The 14925-nt window shown below is 43.2% G+C and overlaps 1 protein-coding gene across 1 annotated transcript in view; it reads right to left on the bottom strand.

The window, feature by feature from the left end:
- The window catches only part of LOC310869819 (E3 ubiquitin-protein ligase rnf213-alpha-like), a 55604-nt gene that overhangs the window by 7516 nt on the left and 33163 nt on the right, over nt 1-14925 (bottom strand). Inside the window, exons 42-64 of the mRNA XM_083780759.1 lie at nt 14678-14835; nt 14326-14535; nt 13915-14102; nt 13344-13464; nt 12920-13020; nt 11934-12116; nt 11341-11492; nt 10581-10692; nt 10374-10488; nt 9469-9670; nt 8882-9078; nt 7651-7773; nt 7379-7486; nt 7034-7276; nt 6824-6899; nt 5691-5725; nt 5492-5592; nt 5101-5257; nt 4388-4562; nt 3585-3679; nt 2380-2634; nt 1408-1540; nt 212-295 (exon numbers count right to left, since the gene is read on the bottom strand). Of these exons, the coding sequence (XP_083636885.1) occupies nt 212-295; nt 1408-1540; nt 2380-2634; nt 3585-3679; nt 4388-4562; nt 5101-5257; nt 5492-5592; nt 5691-5725; nt 6824-6899; nt 7034-7276; nt 7379-7486; nt 7651-7773; nt 8882-9078; nt 9469-9670; nt 10374-10488; nt 10581-10692; nt 11341-11492; nt 11934-12116; nt 12920-13020; nt 13344-13464; nt 13915-14102; nt 14326-14535; nt 14678-14835 (3324 nt within the window). The remainder of the gene's footprint in view (nt 1-211; nt 296-1407; nt 1541-2379; nt 2635-3584; nt 3680-4387; nt 4563-5100; nt 5258-5491; nt 5593-5690; nt 5726-6823; nt 6900-7033; nt 7277-7378; nt 7487-7650; nt 7774-8881; nt 9079-9468; nt 9671-10373; nt 10489-10580; nt 10693-11340; nt 11493-11933; nt 12117-12919; nt 13021-13343; nt 13465-13914; nt 14103-14325; nt 14536-14677; nt 14836-14925) is intronic.

Here is a 14925-nt window from a genome sequence, read left to right as displayed (position 1 = left end):
AGGAGATTAGCACACTTTGTGGGGATTATCATATTGTCATAGTTTTAAATAGTTGCTTAAAACTCTTTTATGGATTAACTTTGAATGCTCATTCCTCAAAATGTATTTTTGCTTGCCATCTAAAGCACTTTGTAACACAGTTCTGAAAGGTGCAATACAAATAAAGTTTCTTGTTGGTATTATTATTAGTAATATTATTTAAGATGTTTACCGTTGTTGGCCAAGGACACCCTGAGTTGGTTCCAAGTGGTCAGGAATATGTTGATGCGTTTCTCATACCAGGCTTTCAGTGACTCTGGGTGCAGATGGAGACGAAACATTGCATTAAAACAAACGGTACATGATAATTCATAGGTCTTCGCTTTAGAACCCTAAAAGCGTGAACCCTGAGGAAGGCTGAAACGTGTGTGTGATGATCTGCTGCTGGGGCTACACAATACATAAGAGATCCTAAAAAAAAGGACCACAGGAGTGCTGGTGATCATATTAAACATATACTATGAGTATGACCAGAATAGGGATGCTAGGGTTCATGTGGTTAAATATGTTGCTAAAGTGAAAGGGTTGAGAAGCACTGGTGAAAGTTTAGAGCAGTATGGGTCGCACACCATTCTTTTTTATTTCAAGGACCGCATAATTCTGTGTCATTGTATTTGTACAATCTCAAAGAGTTACAGATCTGTATGGGCCCATTTAGAACTGTTGTAGAGCAGGGGTTCTCAACTTAAAAGTACCACTTCACCACTTTTCAACCGATGTAATAGGTCCTCACTAATAATCATGATAAAATGGTACAATTTATTTCTACTCAGTCTGTGTCTCATAGGAGGGCTGTGGACAGTTCAGAAACCCGTCCACCAGTGACATCATCGATGGGGAATCCAAGCTAATAGAAACGGCAGGCTTTCTAGTCCTGAAAAGTTGCAATGCGAAAATGGAAGCCATTGTTCTCACGATAATAAAAATCTAAACATTTTTGTAAAAAGAAATCTGCCTAACGATGATGTCACGTCTCATTCAACAGTAAAAAAAACAACAACATACAGTATAGGTTTATAGGCTACAAGGCAGCACATTTCTAAATGACCATTTAAGGATTTTTAAGACATTTTTAATACCTCTAAAATAAAATAAAATGGTCAAACATTGGCCAATTTGTCAAATATCAGAGGCAGAAATTGTGAAAATAGCACATGTACAAACTTGCAACGCCTCGCAACACAAGGCGTTGTGCGCATGTAGACGTGCAATTTTCGCAATGGAACCAAGTCAAACGTAATGCCTCTACTTCTACAATTCAATTCAATACAAAGTGCTAGTCAGGGTGGTGAGGTCCCAAGTTCAAATCTATTTTTTTGTTGGGTCACAGCCTGAAAAGGCTGAGAACCACTGGTGTGGCTCCACTACCTGCTCCGTGGCTGTCGAGGAAGTCTGCCATGGAGCCATGGGTCACGTCAGTGACGTTCTGGAACTTCTTCACCAAGTCTTTCTGCAGTGTGAGGATGTCAGGAAGGAACTTCACCAACCGCAGCTCCGCTTCCTGCATGGTACAAAATGACAACAACCAGTACGGGTATTGGTCATAACATTTCGAGCCTGGGCTTGAAGCGGGTTCTTATTTTTCACTCTATTTGAATAACTTTCTTTGTGACAGAACCTATACTCTCTTTTTACTTAAGTACAATTTTGAGGTATTTGTACTTGACTATTATTTCCAATACTTTTACTTCTACTAACTATATCTCAGAGGCAAATATTGTACTTTTACTCCACTACATTTATTTCAAAACCTTAGTTACTAGTTACTTTGATTATAATTACAAAACATACATTCTTCAGACATTTGAAAATTGCCGATCCACAAGCTCTCAATGCGTCGCGATACCATGCATTGTGAGTATACTTTTACTTTTGGTACTTTAACCCATTCTGACCGGGCACCCATTTTGGTGTTGGCATCATGTTATGCTTTAGCTATTTAAAAATAGCAGATCTACAAGCTCATATCGCGCCACCGAGTGGCGCGATACGAGCTTGTAGGTCTGCTATTTTTGAAAAATCGAAGAGCGACTGACATTTTTAAAATCTGATCTCAGGTCAGAATGGGTTCATCAGGACCAGTGTGTGTCCGGCGGAAACCTCGTATGAATCTGATCTCAGGTCAGAATGGGTTAAGTACATTTTGATGCCAATACCTTTGTACTTTTACTCAAGCACATTTTGAATTCCGGACTTTTACTTGTAACTGAGTAGTTCTGAAGTGCAGTATTGATACTTTTACTTGTAACGGAGTAGTTCTAAAGTGCAGTATTGATCTTACCCTCTGCAGGAACCTCCAGAGGACGGGCAGGGTGTCCCTGTGTGTGCGGTGTTTCTTACCCTCTGCAGGAACCTCCAGAGGACGGGCAGGGTGTCCCTGCCGTCGTTCTGCTCCAGCATGTGGGCGAGGCTCAGCAGGGAGACCTTCTCCCTGCAGCTCCACACGGCCGTGCGGTGGATCAGAGAGTCGGCGGGCAGGGAGGCCAGGAAGAGACGGGGATCCCCGAACATCAGCTTGACCACCGGGTTGGCAGAGACACGCGTGTCTGCTCGCACAAACGCGTTCACTTCCCTCAGCCGTCGTCGGTCCAAGTGCTGGGAAGGAGAGAAGAGGGAAATACGTTCACGTTTCACCTTACGAGAGAGAAAAACACGTTTTTTCCCCTTAGATGAGCAGTTATCAAGTCCAAGTAAAACGGTGTGCGTGTGGAAGGCGTATATTACAGTATACACAGTAAAATCCTTGTGTTAATTTAACTCAGCAATTGCACTGACTCTAGGCATGTCGCGGTGTTAGAATTTCCCCACCCTTTTGACCATGCTTCTCACCACTAGGTGTCCTAATAGACCTGCCTGGCAATGACCCAGAAACAGAAACTACAACAGCGCTTGCACTTCTAGATCTAATTTCCAAAGTAACTTACGTCGAGGCTTTAGGCAGTACAGGCAGACACGGTCAAAAAATACAACTAGAAGATAAACAATCCAGCAGATCTCTTTTCACCATTTTATTTTCCTCACCGAAACCAACGGACGTGTTTCAGCTCAAATAGCCTTCATCAGCGCTGATCAGGAAATCATTATTCATTACAAGATGAATTGAGAACGCATCGTTAATTCGTTGCTACAGGTTATTGTTAGTAAATAAAGCATTGTGGAAGTATAAGCTGTACAATGCAGCTAAGACCTGTCACCAAACTAAAGCCAAAGTGAAATCTGACACCATGTTGCTTGCGTGTGTGCTCAGCTCCGCTCTGACTGCTGCCTGCCTGCAGCCCTGTTGAATTGCAGCACTCACTTCTCTTCATAATAATAATAATAATAAGTGATTATTAAGTGGTTTTATAGGGTACATGAGAAATGAAATAGTCTAGTATTAAACATGATAATAAAACAGTGCTATCGGTGTGCAAGTAATATACTCTGTGGTGTGCCCGCCCACCGGTAACACCGTGACAATTGCACTCTGAGTTACAATATGGATATACTGTATGAACATTTGACTATGTACAAACTTGAGTAGGAAATGAGATATTGGTGTTTACCTTGAGCTGGGGTGTGATGACGGAGTTGCTTACACTGATCTCCCAGCCATTTCTGGACTCTTTGGTGGAGAGCAGGTTGTCATACGGAACAGGCCCTAAGAGACAAGACAAGACAAGACAATATTTCAATAAAACTATAGAATAAATTGTCAATTTTACTTTTATGACATGCAGGGTTGGCCCTTGTGTACTGTATGTAGGCTGAGTGTTTGAGACCGTCTAAAGAGCAATGAAAAGATTGATCAAGCTAAAGATTGAATGATTGCGAACTATTTGTGCGTTTTCTTTCCAATGATTTGCAGAGATAAGCAAGACCTTGTCTACTAACACCAAGGCTTCCCCGTTATGTGCCAGCTGTATTCATGTATAGCGTGTGCAGGTTGTGCACTAACGTGAGCTTAGTGGCGTGAGTTGAGTGGCAACATGAGCTTTGATCAGAGTAGCAGCATCAGGGCCCAGGCCGTAGCGTAACGGTCTGGGCACCGGACTGGTGATCCAGTCGCGGTGTGCCGCGGGTTCGACTCCCGGACCCGACACGGCCTTTACCGCATGTCATCCCCCCATCTCTCTCCCGTTTCCTGTCAGCCTACTTTCTATCCCTTAAAAAATCAATAAAGGCGTAAGCCGCAAAAAAATATCTTAAAAAAAAAAAAAAAAAGAGTAGCAGCATCAGCTAAATGAGTCAATTTGTGTATACTTAAACACGTCTATGGGAATTCAGAATGGGCAAGCAAAGCCACGCATGCCAGGTTGGAGTGGTAAATCACGTCAGACTTGGGTACTCTTACTCTACTGTTTCTTACATTGGGTGGTCTGGATGGGTTCCAGGAGGCTGCTGATGAGCAGGTGGACAGTGATGACCATGTCGTCGGTGCCCTTGCCCAGGGATCTGCTCAGATACTCCACGTCCTTCTGCAGGTGACCCAGGAGGAAGGCTCCTGGGTCAAGGACAGGAGGCCTGATGATAGCAGAGATGGCCTAGAAACACAGGACGCATGAGTAGGTGGATATGCCAAGAAATCAACGGCATGAACTGACGTGCTATGAGCTTGTAGATCCATTCGTGTAAATATTTAAATATAAATTATATACATTTTTAAACATTTGTACCTCAAATCTTTGCTTCTAGACTAGAGTTCCCCGACACAAAACATTAGCAGGACAAAGTTTGGAAACTAGTGCTGTAGTCAGTGAACCCTACCTGTGTGTCTGTCATGGCACCCAGCAGCATGGTAAAACTAGTGCTGTAGTCAGTGAACCCTACCTGTGTGTCTGTCATGGCACCCAGCAGCATGGTAAAACTAGTGCTGTAGTCAGTGAACCCTACCTGTGTGTCTGTCATGGCACCCAGCAGCATGGTAAAACTAGTGCTGTAGTCAGTGAACCCTACCTGTGTGTCTGTCATGGCACCCAGCAGCATGGTAAAACTAGTGCTGTAGTCAGTGAAACCTACCTGTGTGTCTGTCATGGCACCCAGCAGCATGGTAAAACTAGTGCTGTAGTCAGTGAAACCTACCTGTGTGTCTGTCATGGCACCCAGCAGCATGGCCATGTGGGTCAGCAGGCGGATCAGGTTGAAGGGCACAGGGGACATGTCTTTGGTGTCCAACATGTCTGGATTGTCCCTGCGTCTGGGCTCACCTAAGATGTGGCCTGGCTTGGTGCGGTCACCTCTGTGTGTTAGAAAATGTATTAATTAAATTAGCCTGTTCGTTAGTTCATTTAAAACTAGTTGTACTAGATGCACGGGTTGATCTGGTTGTGGTTGATGGTGATAAATGGATGGATTTAGGCAATTAATGATTGCCTAAATATTTGACAATCAATATTTAACTTTGCAGGTAACGCAGGACAAGATGCACAGTATTGCAATTCTGTAATAGAATGACAGATTTGACTCTACTTACTGGATCTGAACAGGATGGAATCCTTTGACAGGTCTGTGGTCAATTCCTCCTATCTCTGCACCACAGTCCATGCAACGAGCTTTCTCCATGGGCTGGCCACACTATACACAACATCAACATTATAACATGTTTAAAAATACAATACAGTATTACAAATAGAACCCCCAAATTAAGATAAATACTAAATAAATGTACATACCTCGCCAATGGTACAGGGGTGACCATTTGGACATGCTGTGGAAAGTAAAAAAAAAAGGAATAGTGCTTTAAAAAGAAGCTTGATTATTTAATTACCGTATTTGGCAGCATCTATCTGGAAAAACGAACCTGGAAGTCTAGGTTGCAAATTGGAGTAATTAGAAGACCAAAAGACTTATGTGGAAGATGACCAGTAAGCAGATATCTTTGGTCTGTGTAGCTAGAAAACCCTTCCATTCAGAAACTATTACCATTTGGAGCAAAACCAGGCAGTTAAAGTTATTGATTGGCTTAAAAATAACTATTGGCATAACTGGTCTTTAGGCCATAAGAATATTTTGCTGACATCTAATACCCACAACTTCTTAATGTTTATGCGTTATTGCTCCAAAACATAACAACCTACAGTACAACAACTAAAGAAAATGTCAATTACAAGACAGATCTTTGATTAGTGAGGTGAAACCTGACTAATGAAAGCTCATGAAATGTAGATGACCTAGTCATAGTAACCACCTAGTCATATGCCTATATGGGCGGTTTGATCTGCCCCAAAAAAAAACGTTAGAGAAAAACGGAAGAGTAAAAACACTTTGTACGAAGACTAATATCAAGCCTTATATGTTTTGTTTTGTTTCTTAACCGCATGCTGTCCATTTGTTCTTATTTATTATTTAGTCATCGGTTCACATGTGTTGGTCACCAGCTTATATTTCTAGTATAAATAAATAATGATTTTTTTTTTTTTAATACAGGAATGATGAAACTTCTCCACACATTCGCATTGAGTACCAAATTAGAGGTGAGAATGCAACCTAAAATAATAATCATACTAATATGGGGGGGGGGAGAACACAACAGAGACAAGAACACAACGGAGACAGCGCTTCTTTTACCTGACAAATATCACTATGTGATCATTTCTTGTTTTAAGCCAGATATTTTAGATGAGATTTAACATGTTTAAAATAACTGCACCCCAACACCTGTCGGCAAGTTGTTCCACATCCCATGCAGCAGCTGAACTGAACTTTGTGTGGACTACTGACATTTACCGCAACAGTGACCTCTAGTGGAGGCTCTAAATAGCTTGGCATGAACTTAATCTTTGAAGTTCATCTTTCTGATACTCACAGTACCACCGTAAGTTACCCATGGCTTGGTGAGCCACTGCCAACATGTCCTCAGGCATGGTGGGCAAGAAGGCCATCTGTAAAATAATAATATATATTTTTTTTTAAACACAAATATATTCAGTCCTCTTAACACAGATAAATATATTCAGTCCTCTTACAGACTGTGGGGGGCTGTTGGCGTCGTACAGTCAAAGGCAGAGCACGTTACCTGCATGTTGGTTGGTGACAGAGCCAGCTGTTGAAGGGGAACCAGGACGTCCTGGTTCCAACAGAGCAGGACGGCTGCCAGGTGAACGGTCAGCTCCACCAGCACACAGCAGCTGGCAGAGGCCCCGGGATGAGCACTCAGCGGCCCCAGCTGGTTGCTCACCAGGGCCTGGGCGAAGGCCTTGACCTGGAGGCTGGCCAGGACAGGAGAATCCTTCACGTACGCCAGCAGGATTTGGCATTGCTGTGTGGGTACGGGAAAAAGAAGAGAAAAACACTATAGAAACGGGTCTTGAAGTTGAAAGACAATTAGATGTTATCGAAATATCCTTATGTTGCGTTTTACCTCGGGTTTGGGGTGTGAGATTGCATGGGCTCTATACAGAGAAGTGACTTCTCTGTAGAGGGCTAAAAGCAGGTAAACGGCCTTCCGCTGTGGTGAGCATTTACACCCCTACAGGAATAGAACCATAATTGAGTCAGACTCAATATGCAGATGGAACACAGGCATCTCTCTCTATGCTCCCCTGTCTCTCTCCGCGCTCACTCTCTCTATCACCATAATTAAATTGATTTGCATTCAATGTCATTAACGCATCTAGTACAAGACTACAGTACCTGGCAGATCTTGTCCAGTTTGTCTGCTTTTCCTTTGATCACCACCTGGGCAACAGCATCTCTGATTGTCTTGTAGTCCTCTCCACACACCAGGAACTGGTCTATGGCTGTGTCTTCTTGATTCTAGGAAGTTAAGTGTTTGTGATGAACATCCAATACGTCCTTATATATCAGCACTCAGCAGCCTGTTCGTCAGAGCGATAATGTAGAACGGGGGTCTTCAACAGGGGGTCCGGGATCCGTACGGGATCCCCAGAGTTACTACAAGGGGGATCCATACGGGATCCCCAGTTACTACAAGGGGGATCAAATATTTGGGCCAAAAAATATTTGTGTGACACAGGATTTTTTTTTTTTTTACATTAACACATTGAGTACGCCGACTGCCTTCAAAATATAGGCTATAGAATACCGGAGGTGTCTGATCGCTTTTACTTTGAAAGCCATGAACCGGAAACACTTTCCTAAAAAAGTTGACTTTACAAAGTGACCTCAACATCCCCGATCATCTTAATATATTGTTTTACGCTCCAAAAAGCGTTCATATTTTGCGGGATAGACGGATGAGGAGCAGAAAATAAGCGCCAGCATATCGCTCTATTCATCACCACGGAGAGCGCCCTGGATTAGGAGCTACGAGTCATTCTTTCCGTCTCGCTAACGTGGGAGTCAATAACAAGCTAATAGTTGCACTGAGCGTTAGCATACGGCAAGCGAAAAGCGAAATGCCAAAAAAATAAATAGGAAAAATTCTGAATATTAATATCTCGCCCCGCATCGCTGGGATGTCGCTAGGACGTCCTCACACGTCATTTGAACTCTACTCTACTCTATCCTATGACGTTCTCAGGCGTCCTACGTGCTGTAAGTGTTAATCACTTGAATCCTAGCATTCCTATTCTGAGGAGAACGTTAGCCAAAAGTAGCAGATCTACAAGCTCACAATGAAGTTGTGAACTTGTAGATCGGCTATTTTTGGCCAGGGGGTTTGGTGTAGAGGGGCGGGGGGGAGGAGTCCAAGTACAGAACTAAAAGGTCAAGTTTACTAAGTATTGTCAAGTGGTTAAATCTCTGAAAATACACATGACAGTGCGGTCAAACAAGTCTGAAAAAGTTTAATCTGCAACGCAATTTTATACAACATGTAACGGAGGGGCCCCTGCTTCATCTCTCTCAGCTAAGGGGGTCCCTTGGCTTAATTTTTTTTGAAGACCCCTGATGTAGAACATACCTGCTGCAGGACTTCATCAGGGAACAGCCAGCGCACATGGTCCACTTTGAGGAGTTTCTGCACAGACTCCACTCCACGCTGGCTGCAGATCTTTCGGATCAGGTAGATTCGGTACCAGTCGTTCCCGCTGCGCGTGCACAGGTCCACCACACTGGACAGGAAGCGCGTCTCTGCATCCTGACGCTCCTCCTGGAATCCTGTTGAGAACAAGAACCATTATTCTATTACTTTTTCCATTAATTGAATAATCGAGTAGCGTGTTTTGAAATATTTTTAAATATATCAACGAATCGATGAACCAATTAGGCCGTATTTCATACTTTGTCGCACAACAATTTTATAGTGCACAAATGGTGAAATAAGATTATCTAAAAGATCACATTTCGTAGGTTTGACATTTTTATTACGTTTTAACATATAATGACATGCCCAATTTAGGGATGGATTACTAATCGTTTACAATTACATTATTAACGTTTCAATTAAATTGATTAACTCTGTTAACTATTGCAGCGATACAATAGTGAGATGACGATGACGATTTGTAGAATCAGGTTTAAACAAAACTGGTAATGGTTTTTACACACCTGTAGCAGTTAGTTTGGGCAGGCTGGCAGCCGTGTCCAGACACATGCGCACCCTGGCCACCTGTTGCAGGTACTCCACAGTGGCTGCGGGAGCAGAGCCTCCCTCAGAGAGCAGGTAGTCCATCAGGAAGTGCCTCTCAGGCTGCAGGCTGGCCTGCTGCTCGGCTACGGTGTGGGACTGCAGCCTCTCGCACATGGAGTCCTAGATCAGGGAAGAAAGAAAGTCAATTTATACTATTTTGTGTCTTCATGGAGCTGAAACTATAATATTTTCGTGATGATTATTCCATTGATTACTTTTACGATGAATCAAAACATTCGAGACGTTTATTTCTTTGGACACAAAGGTGTACATCGACGAATCAACGCAAAAGATATATATACCTGTACATATTACATACTGATTTACCTAGAGCTAAAGCCCAATTTCATACCGATCTACTGCATGCTAATAATGTGTCACAAATGTGACGTATTGTGAGCTTGTGGAGCTGCTATTTTGGGTATGTTTGAAAATCTACTATAATATAGTAGATTTACTATAATATAGTAGATTTTCAAACATACCCAAACATATTTGATTACAATTATCTTTTTAATAATCGATTAACCCATTCTGACCGGGCACCCATTTTGGTGTTGGCATCATGTTATGCTTTAGCTATTGAAAAATAGCAGATCTACAAGCTCATATCGCGCCACCGAGTGGCGCGATACGAGCTTGTAGGTCTGCTATTTTTGAAAAATCGAAGACACTTTTAGAATCTGATCTCAGGTCAGAATGGGTTAATAATGAAACTGTCAGGATGTAATAGACATTTTTAGAATCTGATCTCGGGTCAGAATGGGTTAAATCAATGTATTCAATTAACTTCTGCACTGCTATCCCTATATTGTGTACTTACCTCCAAGCAGTTGATGTACAAGGAGTACAGCTCTGTTTTGTCAGACTCCTCCAAGATGTTGCTCTCCTCGACTGCCGTCAGATGTAGCTGCAGGTAGTCTTTCACCTCGTCAAAGCTGGGGTAACACAAAGTTGAACGTTTAAATTGTGTTGAGCCCTGGGCATGAGCTAAACATCACCAACATGCACACACATGCCATCACCGTACCTGTACTTCAGCAGCAGTTTGAGGACGACCGATCGAACCACGGGATTCTTATCATACGAGTCATCGAAGGGAGACAGTGCTTTCGTCCGAATCTGGCGATTACTTTTAAAAACTAAAACGAGAATAGAACACGTATGAGAATAGAACACGTATGCATTGTGTATATTGTATAACCTTTGACTGCGATATCCGTACCGCTAACAAACGTGTGAATAAAGTATTCAATCAATCAAGCTCAATACAAAATTATCCATTCATAACTCAGAGAGTATAAACGAGTAGTTCAACCAAAAAGTGACTTAGTTTACACACCACATGAAGCCTTGAATTCATGGAGACTTGTTTTATGTTTTTTTGTGGCTTTCGCCTTTATTTTTTTAATGGAGGTACAGACAGTAGGCTGACAGGAAATGGGGAGAGAGATGGGGGGTGACATTCAGTAAAGGCCGTCGGGATCGGGAGTCGAACCCGCGGCACACTGCCAGACTGGATTACCAGCCAAGGTGACTGGACCACTGAGCCACGGCCCAGGCCAGAGACTTTAGTTTTTTGTCACATTAATAAGCGAATAATTTGATGACCGGTAATGACCGGCGGAGACTGCTAAAAGAGTCTGCTACTGAGCAGCTACCCGGTCATCAAATTATTGGTTTGACAAAAACACAAAACTCTCCGTGAATTCAAGGCTTCATGGCATGTGTTAATCGATAGAAAATACGTAATTTGTTTGGGAGAGCTATGAACAGAATGCGTGGCCTACCGCTGGCAACATGAGGAGCAACCACCATGACGAGGTGGGTAATGATGGCTGGACAGGGAGGACAGTTGTCCTTGAAGCACACGGTAGACACCAGGTCTATGAAGAACAAATGGCACTGCTTCCTAAACTGAGCATGCTTGCTGATGAGAATCCTGCAGATGACAATGGGGACAAAGTAGTTAAATAATGCAAAAATGCTCTGGTCAGATTATACAAGTTCCTATTAAATTAAAATACTGGGGAGAGTTTATTATGGCGTGTGCCATTCCAGTCTTTGACAGAATGCCATTCCAATAGTGTCCGTTTTCGTAACCATACTCTGAGGGTTGGAAAGGTTGCGTTATTTAACATACAGATTGGTCCAAATCAAAAATTATTCACTAAGAAACATTCCAGATTCAGTCTATATTCAAATAGATATCTTGTTAAATGCAAAAATATACAAACCAAGGAAACATTGCATGGGGACTTTAAATTGAAGTAGGTTTAGAATGAAACGATTAAAATATGTGCTTTGACGAATTTATGTATTAAGAAAGTGAAAAGCAGGCTTATGGGTCTTAATATGTTTTCCATAAAAATGTTTACTGTACCTCAGATCTTCTGAGGGTGTCATGGGATAGTCATCTGCAACGTCCTGCATGCAGAGGGGACAGTACATCTGACCGGGGGTCAGCCACTGTTTGATACAGGCCATGCAGTAGATGTGTTCACAGGAGAGGCTCAGGGGGTCCTGGGGGTCCCCCATACACACTGGGCACAGCTCAGACCCAAACCTGGACGAGACAGGCACACAACACACATTAAGAGACCTGCAAGCCCGTCGGGACCCGTCGGGGCCCGGCCCAGCCCGCCAAAACGGGCCGGGCCCGGGCCGTCTCTGTCCCTGACCAACGGGGCGGGCTCACGCGCCGTTATATTAATTTTCCGATGTGAATTTCACCCAGACTCTCCTCTGACAGAACCTACATCTCAGGAGCTCCGCAGTCCGCAATAAAAACAAATTAAATACAGCGGGAGCATTATTACCACACTAAACAAAGTTGGATTTGTACATTGCAGAAACTGCAGATACATAACGTAAGTGTTCTTATTATTGTCCGTCTACTCTGGGTTTTATAATGCAGCGTGAGTCCGCGATAGCGTTGCGCTGATTGACAGTGCACGTGCAGCAGCTACTGTATAAAACTATAATTAAGTAGGCTACTTTGTAGTCTGATGTCTGTGTGTTATTGACGTCTTGTTCCTTAATGTGGGTTTATCAGAGCGATATAGTGCAGCTGTGAGTGAGTAGCTGCTGCTGCTGCTGCGTCCGTGCACCAATAGAGCGACCGCGGCGGCGGCACGCATGCTTGAAATATTAAATAAAAATATGTCGGGGCTCGGGCCGTTTCTAGACTTTACCAACGGGCTTAGGGCCGGGCGGGCCTTAACTCCACGGGCCCTGGGCCGGGCCAGGGCCTATATTTTAGGCCTGTGCAGGGCTCTAACACACATTCAGTGTAGAATTACAGTTCACGAGCACATCGCATGGCAAGAAGAAATATCGATACAAGTAAAGGTAAAGATGGAACCATACCTGAAGATGTGTTCCACTGCGCCGTCTTTACAGGCTTTGAGAATAGTGATCACCGCCTCAAATGCCTGCTGCGTTTTGAGGTCCGAGTTCTTCTCCAGCACCTGGATGACAAGTCCATGGATTAAAAGCAAAATGAGACAACAAAACATTTCGCCAAGTCCTACAGTAACATGCAATTTGTGAGGGAACATGCTTCCATAGAAGAAGGCTTCTACGGAATCCAAATGACTAAATGGTGACTGAAAACTTGAATCCATGCAAGTCAGATGTAACAATGTCAGTACGAATGCACAAGCAACAATTTAGGGTTGTTACCTGTCTTACATGGACAACTAGGCACACTAAAATCAATAGTGTTTTGGGTTAGATTAATTTAATTACACCATTACAAAGATAATGACACCATTTATCAGAGCACACCCACCTGGCCAAGTCCTCGTGTGTGTTTTAGAACCAGCGGTGTCAGCTGCCTCTCCACCTCCTCGATGCCCAGCAACAGGTGCTCCACAAACAGAGACAAGGAGAAGATCCGGCTCCATCGGCTCCTGAACGGAGCCGCAAGAGAACGTCTCGATTGGAAAACAACCATCAACACAGTGCTACTTCTAAACCCATCAACTACATCACAAATTGCCTCAGTTGAAAAATATTTCTAGGGCTGCAACAGTCAACTATAATTTAATTGATTCATTAATTTAATTGATATAAAAAGTATATATAATTATCTAAAATAATCAATTCATAATCAATCCCTATTTTGGGCTTGGGCCTATTTTTGCTCACAACACATCGGTGTGATCTTGTAGATCTAACATTTTCATTATTTCTTGCATGACAACCTTGTCTGATGAAGTATAAAGTTACACTTCAGTAGTTAATAGAATTGTTCGCACGCACACACGTAAGCACACTCTATTCGATTAATCAAATTAAACAGATTATTGTCAAGAAATACATGGATGGTTGCAGCCCCAAGTTACTGAAGTTGCACTCACTGGACCCTGCAGACCATGTCCCTGCTCCTGGCTCCATAGTGTCTCATGCTGTCTTCAGAGCAGATCAGTTCGATGGGAACTTGGAGCTTCTTGACCTGCCTGAGCCAGGCCTGCCTCTGGGCATCAGTGTTCAGCTCCTGAGGCTCCAGGAATTCCAGGCAGGCCACAGCGGCGTATACATCGAGAATCTGCCAGGAGGCAGAGGGAACACAGTAAAAAAAGAGGACACCTCAGACCAAAGACAAATACTGCAAACAAATACTGCAAACATAACATACATTTGGGAGGGACTGTACAAAAATGGTTTCAGAATATCAACACCCCATCAAAATACTCCCAAATACACTGAGATTTCAAGCATTAACCCCCCCCCCCCCCCCCCCCACAAAGAACAGCTATTTTGAGGCTTACAAGCTCCATCCCCTCTCTGGCATGGGTGTTTCTCAGGAGGGCCTGTGCCATGCTGGGTTCAATGGTGAGCATTCTGGAGAGGTTCTGCAGTCGGTTCTTGAACTCATGGTAGGCGGCATGGACCCATGAGAGAGAGATCAGCTCTTTATCTGTTGCATTGAGGCGCAGTCGCAGCTCATTGACACTGCAGTTTAATGCACCGCACAGGAGCTGCAATGGGAAACAAAGTATGAAATAATATTTACACCATCCTGGAATTATTATTAGATGGCTTATTAATGACCCTAATGAACTTCTGATTGACGGAGCAGTGTTGCCATCACTAGAAGTTTGAATGGAAAGACGTGATTACCAGAACATCTTCCTTGCCAGTCACATTCATGGTCATGGAGACGAAATCCTGCAGGTATCGTTGGAAAAACTCCATCTGCGTTTCGGCATCTGCTTTTGCAATGTATCTGCCAAGTGGAGTCTTCCCAAAGAACTCTTCAAACTGAGTTTGGGTTTGGCCTAGTGGACAATGAAGTCAGTGCATGGTGGGAAAACAACAGTACTCATATGTTTTTCTTGTAAAAAGTACAATATTTGTTTTTGAGATGT

Source organism: Protomyctophum parallelum (assembly GCF_964188405.1).
Source record: "Protomyctophum parallelum genome assembly, chromosome: 13".
Taxonomy (NCBI): Eukaryota; Metazoa; Chordata; class Actinopteri; order Myctophiformes; family Myctophidae; genus Protomyctophum; species Protomyctophum parallelum.
Note: the sequence above shows the minus strand (reverse complement) of the source record. Positions and strands in the feature narration are given on the sequence as shown.